Consider the following 15,772-nt stretch of genomic DNA (forward strand, 5'->3'; position numbering starts at 1 on the left):
TAAGCTATGTGAGATTGATGGCGATGCTTAAAAAGCAATCGACTTACAAGGGTGTGGAAGTGGGCTCGATATTAAATCGAGAAAAATATGATTTTTATAGTTTAAAAATGGTTTTGAATGAATGATGAAATTAAAAGAAAGCAGATCAACCATGAGTATAATAAAAACATAAACATAAAATAAAATGCTTAAAGGAAAAAAAATGCTGAAAGAAATAAAATGCTCAATACGGGTATCGAACCCACTACACTAAAGACCATAGAAAACCCCCCGTCCACTAGACCATTTATCACTAGTTGTCATTTAGATAACAGCTTAAACATATAAACCAGACTAGATCGGAATAAAAACAAAAATGAACTAAAATAACAATAATGAAGGTCTGTTGGTTTACCGACAAAAAAAAACCCAGCCGCCTGGCTGTTGGGTTTCTCAAAAGCATATGAATTGAAAATGAAAAAAATATTTATTAAACTTGGGAAGTTAAAAATGAAAACTTAGGAAGTTTGAAAACATAATTTTTTTTATGGTTTCAACGCTTATCTCTGTTTAAAAAAAGAAAAGAAAAAAAGAAATGGAAACCAAGAACAGTCTATCGTCCTCGCTCTCTCCCAAACGCGTACCCGCTCTCAATCTCTCTTCTTTCAATCTCTCGACGCTCTCAATGAAATCGCTCCCTCATCGCTCTCTCAATCTCCAATCTCACTCAATCGCTCACTTAATCTCGCGTTCAACCCTCTCTCTCGCGTTCAACCCTCTCTCTCTCTCAAACTTCGCTCTACATGCAAACAGAGGCAAAGGCGGTTGAAAAGGCTCACCTTCGACGGTGACGGCGAGCTCAGGTAATGCTTGAATCTTCCCTTCCCCTCTTCAAAAGCTGGTTTTCTTGTATTTTAGGATTAGGTTTTTGATTTGCTTTGAAGTTTCAATTCCGCCTCTTTCTAATTTCCGTCCTGCACTCACTGATTCGCTCTCCCCTATTTATGTTTTGTGAATTAGGGTTTTCGGATTTGGTACTCAAAAGTTCAAAGAAGAAAAAATTCCAGAAGTACTTTTTGGTGCTCAGAAATTGGATTGGCCTCTTTGATACTAGATTTGGAACAGGTAATCTGAGCTCAAACTTTCTCTTGGAATTTTGTTTCTATTCCAATTTGGGAATTTTCTGGATTTTTAACGCTTGCCAATTGCTTTGTGTTACTGCAGTAAAAATATTGAAGATTCCAAAAGCAGTTTCGGTTTTGATCACAGCTCTGGTTTTGGGTGGTTTCTTGTAATTTCAGTTTGGATTCCTGAATTCGATCAACCGAAACTTTTGTTTGACTTATCATGGAAATAAGTTTGGGGCAAATTGTAAATCGGTTCTTGCAAAAATACGAAACGTCGCTAGAGCCGAGAGAACCGTGGCTGCAGTTAGTTCAGTTTCCACCAATATACAAGCACCGAAAGTGAAAACAGAAACAAAAGTCGGAGACGCCCAAAACAGAGTGGCTACCGCTGAGCACAAGTAGAGATATTTCTGTAACCAATTCCCCTCTATATCCCTAAGCTGGAAAAGTTTCTGCAGAAATGTAGATTCCCATGAATGCAACTTTAAGATTCTAATATTCTTCATAGTCTCCGAAGTCATTTTGTTGCTGCACTTTCTGTTAAACACCTTCTGTTGCTGCACTTTCTGTTACCATTTTGGTTATGGTTTGTAACACACCTTTGGCTAATATGCAAGAAGGTTTACACTCTAAGATAATGGACCAATATAAGAGGCAATAGTATTAACACCTGCTAAAACAACATTTAAGGCTAAGGATTTCCAAACAGAAACGAAAATAGCTTTTGTCAAAGAACTACCTTGAAGTTTCTGTTTCCTAATAGATTGTTCCAACATAGAAGAAGCAGTAGCAGCAGTTTCAGAGTGAGGTACAGAAGGAACATGAACATGTTCAAGTTTTTGAATCCGACCCATTTCAAAAATAGGATTCAGCCATCTAAATGTAAGTTTGCTCCATATACCAGCTTTTACAAAATCCTCTTCATCCCCCCCAAATTAGAAGACTCAAACTCTTTCTGTTTTAATCTGTTATGGTGTTGATTGTTTTAGGTATTTTTTGCAGGGTCACGATTGTTTTGCTGACGATCGCATGACTACACTTGCCGTTGGCGACGGTGGTTTCGGGATGCTAGTGTAAGGCTTGAGTGATAAGTAAACTGAACTCCTCCGATTTTTTAATGTTTCGGGATGTTCCTTTAAATACATGTCAATGGCACGGTAAAGACCATCATGAGACTGTTTAGGAAAGCTTGATACCAGATCGGCGATATTCCCGAATATCAGAAGAGGCAAATTCGGATCACGTGCAATCTCAAGCAAGACAACTATCGACCAGTTTCGCTACCTTGATCTTGTTAGGAGAACTTGATACCATCTTATGCCGTCTGTTTTCCTTACTTCTACACTTGGAACCTAGCAGTGTTTTAAATGAAGGTCTTCACTCATCAGGAACTTTCCTAGTTGATGATGGTCCATACTACTTCTGTGTTTTTGAAATTCTTCTTGGGAGGCTTTCAAAATCATTGTATAATCAGGCCTTGAAGAAAATTTCCAAGTTTGTGAGGACAAATATTCTTCCTGGTGCTATTGCAGAAGTTGGTTTGCTATTTGGGAATCTTCATGGGCAGAGATTTCTTGTTGGATGTGGACGGGTGGGTCTTGTGCATGATGATGGTGGAGGGTGACGGTGAGGGAAAAGGTTGAAGAGTTTTTTTCTGTTGTGGAATTTTTCCTCCATATTTCCTTTTAATTCCCACCAATTATTGTAATATGTATTAGTCATTAGGATGTAATAAGTTGTAATAGTATTTAGCTTATGTAAAATGATTCACACAATGCCAAATTTCATGTAATGCAATGCATATGGACCTGTTTATGGGATCATGCTTGGTTATAAAAAATGGATATGGATTTTAAAAATAATCTGAGACTAATCAAAATGTCAATTTAAAATAAAAAAAACCAGATAAAACCAATTAAAATCAAATTAATCTATAATTCGTTAAAATTACTTTGATATCAACTCTAACATTTATTTGGAAATTAAAATCAATTAGATTTTGAATCATTAGTAAAAACACAATTAAGATTAACTTGAAATTTGGAATTAGATTTACTTTGAAATTAAATTAAAATTGAAAACTAAAATCAAATAACTAAAATCCATTTTGTAATCACAAAGCACCATGATCAAAAAGCCTAGGCAATGACCAATGTTTATCACAAAATATGGATTTGGGAATGGACAGTTGCCTTTGGTCATGAATGTATGCAAATGAACCTTAGGCCAAGTGCCAAATAAAAAATGAAAAAATGAAAAAAATTCAGGACCAAAATCGGGGTATGACACCCAACAACATGTACACGTCACGTCCTCAAGTGTGACAGTACACTTACCAATCAGAAGGTGAAATGTGTGGGTCTCGGGTCTCCACCTCTCCAACAAATCCAGAATGAACTTGTAGTCCACCGAGTACGAAACAATGTTTAGTAGATTTCCAAATCCACATCCTCTAATATATGGTTCTATTAAAGGATCGTGGGGTACATATTCATGTACACGACATCTAAACCGCTTTGGATCCTAATAACAAAAAAGTAAGAAAATACAATTAGAAGAAGAAATACATACTCAACAAATACACATTTATAAGAAGTAAGACAAAAATAGAAACTAAAAAGAGAGAGATAACAAAGATATAACACAAAAAAGATATCTATAAGAAGTAAGACAAAAATAGAAACTAAAAAGAGAGAGATAATAAAGGTATAACACAAAAAACATAAAAAGTTAAAAGAGAGAGATAACATACAAATGTCGAGATATTCTCGATTGTGCCTCTGTGCTCATCGCCCATAGTCAACAAAGACATGATTTGAATTTGCAAAGCTTGAGTGTGGTAGATGAAAGAAGTGTGGTAGAAGAATATAATTGAGTATTGATGAAGATGATTTGATATTGTTGATATGAGAGGCTATTTATAGATGAATGAGTGAGTAGGTTTGTAACCTAAAAAGAGGGTGCTTGGTTGCATGGAATGGCAAGAGGAGACAAGGGAATGACAAAATTCAGAATGTGAGACAAAGCTAGCATGTGACGAATCTCTTCTTGGCGCATGTGAAGAAAGCACATGCAAGGGAAGACGAGCCCTTTCTCTTGGCGCCTACATGTGATTCCTCACATGCAAGGAAGAGGCTCCCTTCCTCTTGGCGCCTTAGTGTAGGGCAATTGGAAGGGGCGCCCTTCCTAGTGGTGCCTAAGGAAAGTTTGTGTAAAGAGGCGCCCAACCCTTTGGCGCCTCAGTTACTTTATGGCGCCTAGGGAATAGGCGCCTAGGTTGGAATATTAGGGCACAGAGCTCAGAGATTCTTTGATTCCCTGGCGCATGTATGTTCTTGTCACTCTTTTTTCTGCATGCTGGATTCTTTCTACTGCATGCATGGTCAAGTCTGTACAGACAATGACCAAGTTATCAATGCAACGACCAACTTAGCAATGACCAAGCTATTTATGTTGTGCAGATGAACAACTTAGCAATGCATTCAATTCCATTCAAGCTATCTACATATTTAATATTTCAACAAAATGTCTTCCACACAACATTACATGATCAATGCCCATGTCAAAGGTGAAATATTTGATCATCAGTTGTTCGGTTTTTGTTTTTGAAACACAGAGGTGACTCGGTTTACAATAAATCGACGATCAAATTTTTTCACATATGAAACAAAGAATAGAAAAGAAATTGCAGTGCATTAATATGGGTCAGATCATCTATAAAAATCCGGTTTGGTTTGCAGAAAACCAGGTAAAATTTTATCAGAAGAAGATTCAAGATGATGGTGATGTTCAACATATGTTTGTCAGTCATGTGACAATCCGGTTACAACGATATAGAGTTGTATATATTACCATATCAACAACAGGTGTCTCAGTATATTGATCAGTCACAAGTGTTTTGTGAGACTGGTGACGAACAAGCTGAGGTGAATGTTCTAGACGACGAAGAAGAGAAACCTGAGATCATGGTTGATTCGATGGTGAACATTGAAGAGGAAGAGAAGCCAATACCAGCAAGTCATGTATACTGCCCACCCCAACACATGACAAGGTTAAATTTGGGTTCAGATGAACCTTCGGCAGATGTATGGTACAATCCGTACGTGAAGATTCAAGGATCTCTGAAATAAGGAGACACATTTCGCACAAAAGAGGAATGTGTAAAAGCCATTAAGAAATTCCACATGCAACTATCAGCTGATTTTAGAGTTGACAGAACTGAAGCATCAAGGTATAAATTTTATTGTCCAAATGAGCACTGCCTTTTTAGGTTGTCAGCTTCGTATCGGAAGAGGAACGAGTCTTGGGAGATTGGATCAATGGGTCCAGACCCACATGCATGCTGACAAACCCAATGCAGGATCATCATAAATTAAGCTCTCAGCTAATATGAGATGAAATATTATCTGTCATTGGCGATAATCCATCGTTAAAGGTGAGTATAATAATCTCACATATTATGGCAGAATACGATTACACTCCATCATATAGGAAGGCATGGATAGCTAGAACAAAAGCTATTGAAAAAGTGTTTGGCAATTGGGAGGAGTCTTACAAACAACTTCCAAAATACCTGTTGGCTCTAAAACAATATGCTCCCGGGACAATTATCAAGATGGAAACATTGCTCGCCTATACACTACATGGTACGTGTGCTGTTGGAAATAGAATATTTCACAGTCTATTCTGGGCGTATCTGAAGGAGAAGAGCGATCCAAAATGCAGCGGAATTTAAAATTTCTCCTTTAGTGATCCTTACGAATGGGCATGATCAGTGATAGAATCGTTACCTCTTGTGGCGATTGTAACCTTTGATGTAGATCTACGGAGCGATCACGAATGTTGAACGATGACAATGCCTCTACTCAATCCACATGAACGAATTCCTTCAATCTCAGTGCTAGCTGCTACGAATGAAGGCTTTGAGTCAGAGAGAGAGAGAAACGAAATTGAAACTGCACAAATGCTCCTACACAAGGGTTCTATTTATAGAACCACTTGTGTGGGCTGAAAGCTAAAAAGTCTACTCAAGTGTATGTGGCACATATCTTATAATATGCCAAAATCACTTAAGCACGTGGTACCTTACCATATTTCGTATTCTACTTAAGTACACCGTATCTTACGATGTTCTACAATTCACTTAAGTGCACTGTACATTACGGTATTCCTTTGTTACTTTATCTCTCATCAATCCGTCCTTTTGTGTGTGACCCTGTAGGTTTTCGCGACATTGGCAATTATATTAAATCACGTATTTAACATAATAAACAGTGAGCGGTATCTAGCAACACATCACTGCTACCCAAGACACGAAAATGTCATGTGATCTGACAAATCCTTTTGTGATAATACTTATGTGTACAATTACCCTTTTATCCTTATGTCTATATTGAACACAAGGCATAGACTGTGTCATCCTTGTCCAGTTCAATATTTGGCCCATGGACATTTATCATGTTACGGAGGATGGGCAAATTCCATCTAGGTCACTCATGTCCCTTAGCATGCTTTGTGGAGTACCCATCAACTATCTTTATGGTCATCCAGTTAGGGACAATGTTTGATCAACAATAAGGCACTCGACTCTACATCTAGGGTCCATAGTGGTTTCAGGTCGAAGGGTGGTATACACCATTATCACCATGAGAATAACTTATGACACTTTGCATAACATTCTATATAGTATTCTCATAGCAGGTCAATCCAGTATAAATAGTACTCTTAATATTCATACCTATGTTTAAGACTTGATAACTCCTTATCCATGATCCATGAGATGTGATCATCAGTCTATATACATAATAGTCTTAATGCTTTAATGTTATCCCACTTCACAATAAATCTTGACTATGGATACTTTAAGAATAGTGTCCTTATGTTTAATGTGATCTCATGATTAAGTCACACTTGATACATTAAATGAAGTATCTATTCTAGGGACTTTATTAGACAAACATAATAAAGAAAAAGCCTTTTATTATTAATAAATAATTCGATACAAGTACCAAAAGTATTGGCCTCTAGGAATTACACCAACAGTATCAATCATGTATCATAGGTTTTTCTTTCTGTAAACCAATTATACAAATTGATGGTACATGGTTGTATGGAAAATACAAAGGAACGTTACTGATGGCAGTGGAACAAAATGGGAACAACAATATTTTTCCAATCGCCTTTGCCCTAGTTGAAGGGGAGACTGCTGAGGGATGAAGTATTTTCCTAAGAAATCTCCGATTGCACGTTGCACCTTAGCCTAACTTGTGTTTGATCTCCGACAGACACCCCTAAATCATCAGTGCATATAATAACATTGATAATGGCTGGCAAAATCCTCCTTCGACGCATGTGTTATGTATTAGACATATTGCTCAGAATTTCATGCGGGAAATCAAAGATAAGACGTTGCGGAAGAGGGTTGTCAATGCAGGTTACGCATTATCAGAACCTTATTTCAAACACTACCGCGAGGAAATAAGATTGTCAAACAAAGATGCGGTATGATGGATCGATAATATTCCATTAGAGAAGTGGACTAGGGCATACGACAACGGTCATCGTTGGGGCCACATGACAACAAATCTTGTGGAATCAATGAACTCTGTCTTCAAAGACATCTGTAACCTACCAATAATCGCTTTGGTGCAGACTACATATTTCAGGCTAGGGGCGTTGTTTGAAACCAGACGCTCAAAATGAAGTCCAGTGTTGCAATCTGGACAGTTGTTCAATGATGCTTCAATGAAATTCATCAGACATGAAGCTGCCAAAGAAAACACATACGTGGTTACGGTATTTTACCGAACTAAAAGTTGGTTTAGTGTTGCCGAGTCCATGGATCACAATGAGGGCATGTCGATGGGACAATACAGAGTCAAACTAGATAGAGGTTGGTGCGACTGCGAAAGGTTCCAAGCCTTTCGTACCCCCTGCTCCCATGTCATTGCGGCATGCTCAAAGGTTCGAAGGGATCCATCCTACTTGCTATCTGAAGTTTACAAAGTCGCCAGCCTTTCCAATGTTTATAAAATTAGTTTTTCGGTAGTGGCAAAAGAGGATTATTGGCCAGAATATCAAGGGGACATCGTCTGGAACAACGAAGTTATGCGAAGGAAGAAAAAGGGTCTCCTTAACAACACCCGAATTCGAACCGAAATGGATACGGCGAACAAAATGGTTAGACTATGTAGTTCATACCGTCAACCAAGTCACAATCGTAATAACTGTCCTAGTGTTGGAACGAGCACAACCAGATAAATTTACATGTACCTCTATTGCAATATATGAAAAACTAAATTTATTGCAACATAGTCTAACCCAAACTATTACATAAACAACATAGTGCAACATAGTCTAACCCAAACAATTACATAAACAATTACATTGTCTGTGACGAAAATACCATTACATAAAAAATAACACAAACAATTAAAACAACTAGAATACAAAAACTATGCGATTATAACCATCAAAACACTTTTGAACATGTAATGCATCATCCTACGAGCGTCTTGGTCGGTCTTAATATCCACTCATTCGCGCACTTCTCTGTGTTGGTTGAACGTGGACACAAGTCATTGTATTCTTCTAATCCGTTCACCCTCTCCAATTTCTCCCTCTAACCAACTGTACAACGTCCGATTAAGACGTTCAAACGTATTTGTGTTCCAAGGTCGAACCTGTATCGGAGCCGCAACGACAAAAAATATTACATCAGCATTTCGTTTCTGAATGTATGCAGACATTGTTGAAACAAAGAGAATTGAAATTGATGGTTGAATTAGACAACTTATGGTATTAGGAGATGAGTTTGAGTGAAAAATATTATATCCAAGGCGTGGTATTTATAGAGACGGAACATCCATTATACAAACACGTGGGCGCCTAAGGGATTGACGCCAATGACCATCACATGCAGGCGCCAGATGAATTGGCGCCCACCAACCAAAATACACTCAGGCGCCACTAGCATTGGCGCCTCCTCATGAGGTCCAATGCAGGCGCCACTAGCATTGACGCCTACTCATGAGGAGCCAAATGCAAACGCCAATGTTATTGGCGCCTCCTCTTTAAAATGTAGGGATGCGCCAATTCATCTGGCGCATCCTCTACCAAACTTGGTTATTTTGGTATTTTTTTCGAATAATTGATTATTTTCGATTTTTTTTTAAAAATTGATTATTTTGAAAAACAATTCCCAAAATTTAGAACCTATATTGTAAAGTCAGTTGCTTCTACATAGGGTCGGATTGGAAGTGTCATCATAATATTAAATTTAACATTAATATTCCTAATTATATATATATATATATATATATATATATATATATATATATATATATATATATATATATATATATATATATATATATATATATATTCAAAATCCGCAAATCAGATGTAAGTCTAAAAGTCTCGTATCAAATTTCATTAATATGAATAAATCAAACAATTATATAAGTAACATGTTTTCTACAAATAATAAATGATTATTAATGATTAAGATTTGATATAAGTTTTTGGGTAATGCTAACTTGTGCCAATGACACAAGTTAAGAGATGAATATAGAAATAAATTATTGAAAAATGTGTATTGAATTTATTAGAAATTTATCATAAATAATTTTATTTATTTTTCCAAAACAAATTTTCTATTTGTGGGTTTCTTAACATGTGCCCTTGGGGCACAAGTTAGTATTACCCATATTATATAATGTGTTTAATTGAATTTGAGTGATATAAATAAATATAATGTATTGAATTGTGTTACTTTTTTTAAACCGACAAAAAGGATCATAAAAATATAATTTTTATTTAAAACACAATCCGCAAACCCAACTCAACCTAACCCATTAATGAACAAGTCGATTCAGATCAATTTTGACAGTGAAATTGCGGATTGGACGACGACTCAATCCATTAAAATTTGAATTGATTGCATAACGAATTTGGCCAAATCCGATTCAATCCGATCCGCTAGAAATTGTAGTTCCATGTCTTTAGGAGTATTGCCTTAGTATGGCTCAAATCGAGTTTGCGGTATGTCGGTATGATGTTTGGTAGCAGGATATTGTCTACTATTAACTTATGCCTTATGCTTAATAAAACATTTAATTTTGGCCTTTTAAAAAAAATCTATATTTATTTTTATAGTACAAAGTGACATTCTTATTTACGCTACTATATTAAAAAAAAATAAAAAATTCACACGTCATGCACAGTACACACACCACTGCCAAATGGAGGAATGTAATACCACGTAACTTCCTGGGTGCCAACTTGTATCTGTCACTTTTTCTGAAAGGAACTTGTATTCGGTTTAAGACCAAAAAAATAAAAGATGCGGCAAAATTTAAAAAGCAAAATAAAAATTGAAGAAAAAGCGGAATTAACGCGGAATCGCAAGTGAGCGTTAGTAAATTAAAAAAGAGAAAGAAAGCCGAGAACAAAAATATCGATCGAGACGGAAAATGACATCATCATCCACCATCCCCCATCTTCCTCCGCCCGAAGACCGCCCCGTTCGCGTCTACGCCGATGGCATCTACGATCTCTTCCATTTCGGCCACGCTCGTTCCCTTGAACAAGCCAAAAAATCGTATTCTCCTTTTTTTTCTCCACTTCATTTATCAATTCATGATTAATATGCTAATTTCATTTTGTAATTGTAGATTTCCGAACACGTACCTTCTCGTTGGATGCTGCAGCGATGCAGTAACACATAAATATAAAGGCAAAACCGTCATGACTGAAGATGAACGTTATGAATCTCTCCGTCACTGCAAGTATGATATTATAGCGTTTTTGTGTTTACATTTTTTATTACCGTAACCCTAACTAAATTGTAGCGTGAGAGAGGGAAATTGATGTAGAATCGTTTTTTCATGGTGAGTAGATGGGTGGATGAAGTGATCCCGGATGCACCTTGGGTTACCAATCAGGAGTTTCTTGACAAAAACAATATTGATTTTGTAGCTCATGACTCTCTTCCGTAAGATTCCAATTTGTTTCTTTTATTTTTGTATATTTATTTGTATTTTTGTTTTTAAATAATTTAAATTAGTTTGTTTATTAGTAATTAATTCCAGAATTATACCTTTGTTTCTATTCACTTAATTAGTGAGTTACTATAACTCATAGAATTATATTAAATAAATTGAAGGTGAAAGTTTTATTTCAAAAATAGTTTTGATTTAAGTATATTTATTAGGCACTAAGGCTATGTTTGGATATCATAAAATGAACGGAGCGGAATGGAGCGGAGCGGAATGGAATGAATGTTCCATTCCATTGTTTGGAAATTTTAGAACGGAATAAGGTAAGTTGTTCATTCCGTCCAAATTGGAGGGGAAGAAATATGGTGGTAAGTGATGGAATGGAATGAAATCCATACCACTCCATTCCGCTCCGCTCCATCGCATTTTAAATGATCCAAACAATGGAATATCATTCTCCTCCATCTCATTCCGCTTCGCTCCATCCAATTCCATCAATCCAAACAAAGCCTAACAAGAGTTGAGTGATGTGGTAAAATAGTTGATTTTCATTGGATGTTATCATATTGATATGCAAAAGAATTGTTTTGACATAATATGAGAAGATTTATTCAATATCTGTGGATAGAATAATAGACACCATTTTACATCACACAATCATATGAGAATTCACATAAGAAATCCATTTTCTGTTGCAGCTCTCTAACTCTAAGTTCTTTGGTACTGTTTGAGTGCGTAATCCTCATGGAAAAATAGAAGGGGATGTAAACTATCGAATTCGAGCTGGGTGTTTGAAATGGAGGATGATTTCAGGGGTTTTATATGAAGCAAATGTAACAGTCAAGCTGAAGGGAAAATTTTATCGAACTGTGGTAAGACTGTGATGTTGTACATGACATAATGTTAGGCGGTTAAGAATCAACAAGAGAATAAAATAAGTGTAGCAGAGCTGAGGATCTTGCGTTGGATGTGTGGTAAGACTGAACATTATAGGATTAGAAATGAAAATATTAAAGAGTGTTGGGGTAACTCCTATAGTAGAGAAGATAAGATAGTGGAAAATAGACTTAAGTGGTTTGAGCATGTTGAGAGAAGTCCGGTAGTTTTTGTGGTAAGGAGAGTAGATCAGATGGAGAGAAGTCAAACAATTAGAGGAAGAGGAAGACCTAGAAGACAATAAGAGAAGTTATTAAAAAAGATCTCGAGATTAACGATTTGGATAGAAACATGGTCCTAAATAGAACATTATGGCAAAAGTTGATTTATGTAGTCGACCCCACCTAGAAATAAGGTTTAGTTGTTGTTGTATTGTTACTGGCTTGTTGTTTAAGCATTTGAATGCATTGTATAACTAATGACTTGGGTTGTCAATGAAATGTTCAGATATGCTGATACCAGTGGTGCTGCAAATGATGTTTATGAATTTGTAAGAATGAGTAATTTTTCATTATCTTTTTTCTTTAATTTTCTTTTAAATTTCATTGGGACTTTTTTCTGCTACATATATAATGAGCTGTATGAATTCTATGCAGGTTAAGGCAGTTGGAAAATTTAAGGAAACACAACGGACTGAAGGTATATCTACATCAGATATAATAATGAGGATTGTCAAAGATTATAACCAGTATGTGCTGCGTAACTTGGATCGAGGGTACTCAAGAAAAGATCTCGGTGTTAGCTATGTTAAGGTGTGATTTTAGTTTATATCGCTTTGATATCTTGTTATATGATATGTTGTTGAGGGAATTGTTCATTCTTATATTACCCTTACTCTTGTCTGCCATTTGGGGAGGAGCTCATGTTCTATTGTGTTGGTATTTAATATGAGCAGGAAAAGCGATTGCGCGTGAATAGGAGACTGAAAACGTTGCAAGAGAAAGTAAAAGAACAGCAAGAAAAGGTTGGTGTAAAAGGTTTATAATTTATTATACGCATATCATTTGACTAAGTTGGAAGGTGCACTGTGCATGCATTTGGGAATGGGGCAAGGGAAATGGTTGTGAAGTGAAGTAAGTTTCCTAAAATGGTTTTTCTAGCCGAGGAAGAGAAGTAAAAGTGATGCACGCTAGCACTCTGGTTCTCTTCCACTCTTAGGTTCTGTGTCGCTTTTCTTGTCATCAAACTCACATTTGTATTTTGCATGCAATTGCGGTTTAAGAAACAGTTAACGCTCAACAATTTAAATGATCCTTTTTTGTTCTCAACCCTTAAGTTGTACAATTTTACGGGGTAAATAAAAGATTGGTTAAATGACCCAAATACTCACTGACTACAGAAGTGGAGACACTCACTTTGCTAAATGCAGAACTCAGTGAGAGGGAGTAGGATGCATGGGTACTACCATATACAGTAGCCATAATTTTAACTTTGTTGGGCAGTATAGATGGAGCCAAGGTTTGAGGATGAAACAACAGTGAATCACCGAGATTCTTGTTGAGAAAGTAGATTGTCAAAATCTAAGGATATCAAATATTTGTGTAGCAGTCATGGCTGTGAACATTCACTCGCAACTATAATTTATGGTACCATACATTTTAAAATTGCCTGCTGTGGATTGAAATTTTGATGGATGTACACATCTTTGTTGTTCATCTAGATCCAAACTGTTGCAAAGAATGCTGGTATGCATAGGAATGAGTGGGTGGAAAATGCTGATCGTATGGTTGCTGGATTTCTAGAAATGTTTGAAGAAGGTTGCCATAAGATGGTGAGCTAATTTATGCAGAAAAATATAATGTAACTTTTATTATGCAAGAAAATTAATATTTAGTTTTAAACTTTTTTCTCTGTTGGTTGTCACTGCATGAGTATATGTCAGGGAACTGCCATATGTGATCGAATTCAAGAAAGCTTAAGAGGTCAGCAATCAAATGATGATTCATTTCTTCAAAATGGCACGGATGATGAGGATGAAGAGTATTACGATGATCATGAAGAGGATAGTGATGAAGAGTACTTTGAAGAATATTTTGATAACAATGAGCTTAATCCCCAGAATAATGGGAAAGACATGAACAAAACGTAGGCATGCATAAATGAATTTGCTAGATTCTTGTCAGAATATGCTTAGCAACCTCCCATGAGATTTATGCTGCAAAATTCTGTACTTAGTCTTGTATCAAGAAACATGCTTCAATGTTGCAGAAGGGACCTTCCATTTTGCTGGCGCGGTCCAAATTTTCAGCATTACATCTTGATATTACATGAAAGTGTTGTTTGTATACCAGCCCTGTTTTTTTTTGTGTGTCTGACTAGATATGTATAATTGACTTAATGATAGTGAAAATTTGGTCCTTTCCTTTTCATCTGTTATTTAGATTTCAGCCTCAAAATCTTCATTATATTTTACTTGCTTTCATCCATACTGACTTGAGACTTGAGAGATAGGGACCTGAAGGGCGAGAATATCTTCATTTCCTTGCTGCATGGTTTTGGCCATGTTACGATAGGTGGAAAATTTTGCTCAAAGTGTGTTTGTAGTGTCAATATTAATTTGGTTGCTGTAGAATAGCAATTAGAATATGTTCAGTTGCTGTTAGTAAGAAGGAAATATTTGATGGAACAAGTTTATGCCTAATGAGATGTTAAATCTTACTTAAGTCAGCAGTAATAGGGTTACTAGAAGAGAATTAGAGGTCTTCATGTACTGCTCCGTGCTCACAATTTCCACTTCCCTCCATAAAATGGAACATTAACAATGCAATGGTGATGGCGACAAGGATGACACACTGGCACCAGCTATGATGAGAAACTATCCGGTACTTTATTTTTTAACTACCTGTCTCTTTTCCCAATGTAGTGTGATGGAAATTTGTGTACATTTTATTCCAGTATTTGCTGTGTGTTTACTATATACTTTAAACATGGTTGAGCTGTAGTGGAATGATTTAATTTCTGCACATTTTGATGATATTCGTGATAGGATTTTGATGTCGTGTGATACACTGCATCCGGTTATTATGGGTTAAACTTGTGTTTGATATGAGTGTTAAGCTGTACTATCTTTTAATATCGAACCTATGTTTCTAGCGAACCCTTTCTTCTATTAGATTTTAATTCCTATTTTGGCTGGTATTTGGGTTGAGATTTGTTGCACTTAATAGTTTGTGCAATGTGGAATTGTGAGTATTTCCTGCAAAATTGATGAAATATCCATTATGATGCTTTCATCAATACATGTAAATATTTACTTCAGTTGTGAGGTTGAATGGTTATATGGCTGATTGCACTTCATAGTCTTTATACTGGTTTTGACTATTTTGCTAAATGGATTTTTATTAGATATGTTTTTTTAAAATTGTATACAAGTTGGCCTACATAAAAACTTAGGTGTTGTGCCTATAACTTTATTTTGGATAGAATTAGGCATATAACCTAATTAGATGTAGACTTATTTTATATTTGATGGTCTCAATCAATATCAAAATGGACTTTAAATAGGATTTCAAGTGAAGTCAAACCCTTACAAATAGTATCAAGTTAGAGGGACCAAGACTTGGCTGAGTCTGAGGTCTTAAATTGGGGAAATAAAACAGGCCTTTTTGAAGTAGGACCTGACTTGGGTCTACTTTGAATTGACTTATTTAAGCTAATGGATGAGTATAATCGCTTGTGACACTGTTAAGGTTAGGTTCCTGTTGAGAACATCTTTCCCAATAAGATGAGTAG

At 36.2% G+C, this 15,772-nt stretch overlaps 1 protein-coding gene across 1 annotated transcript; it reads left to right on the top strand.

Moving 5' to 3' along the window:
• The first annotated feature begins 10,425 nt into the window (after nucleotides 1–10,425).
• Nucleotides 10,426–14,409, top strand: LOC127083371 (choline-phosphate cytidylyltransferase 2). The gene is made up of 8 exons (XM_051023685.1): nucleotides 10,426–10,707; nucleotides 10,781–10,894; nucleotides 11,005–11,100; nucleotides 12,488–12,530; nucleotides 12,637–12,792; nucleotides 12,936–13,004; nucleotides 13,701–13,811; nucleotides 13,923–14,409. Exons 1-8 carry the CDS (start codon nucleotides 10,580–10,582, stop codon nucleotides 14,127–14,129), a joined length of 924 nt encoding a protein of 307 aa, XP_050879642.1. The 5' UTR covers nucleotides 10,426–10,579; the 3' UTR covers nucleotides 14,130–14,409.
• Nucleotides 14,410–15,772: the final 1,363 nt, after the last annotated feature.

Source organism: Lathyrus oleraceus, chromosome 5 (genome assembly GCF_024323335.1).
Source record: "Lathyrus oleraceus cultivar Zhongwan6 chromosome 5, CAAS_Psat_ZW6_1.0, whole genome shotgun sequence".
NCBI classification, from domain to species: domain Eukaryota; kingdom Viridiplantae; phylum Streptophyta; class Magnoliopsida; order Fabales; family Fabaceae; genus Lathyrus; species Lathyrus oleraceus.

Bases quoted from the DNA above. Each gene is read 5' to 3' on its own strand.
- LOC127083371 (XM_051023685.1), top strand. From the start codon at position 10,580: ATGACATCATCATCCACCATCCCCCATCTTCCTCCGCCCGAAGACCGC. The intron at 12,793-12,935 runs GTGTGATTTTAG...TAATATGAGCAG, and splicing joins TCGGTGTTAGCTATGTTAAG to GAAAAGCGATTGCGCGTGAA. The intron at 13,812-13,922 runs GTGAGCTAATTT...AGTATATGTCAG, and splicing joins AAGAAGGTTGCCATAAGATG to GGAACTGCCATATGTGATCG.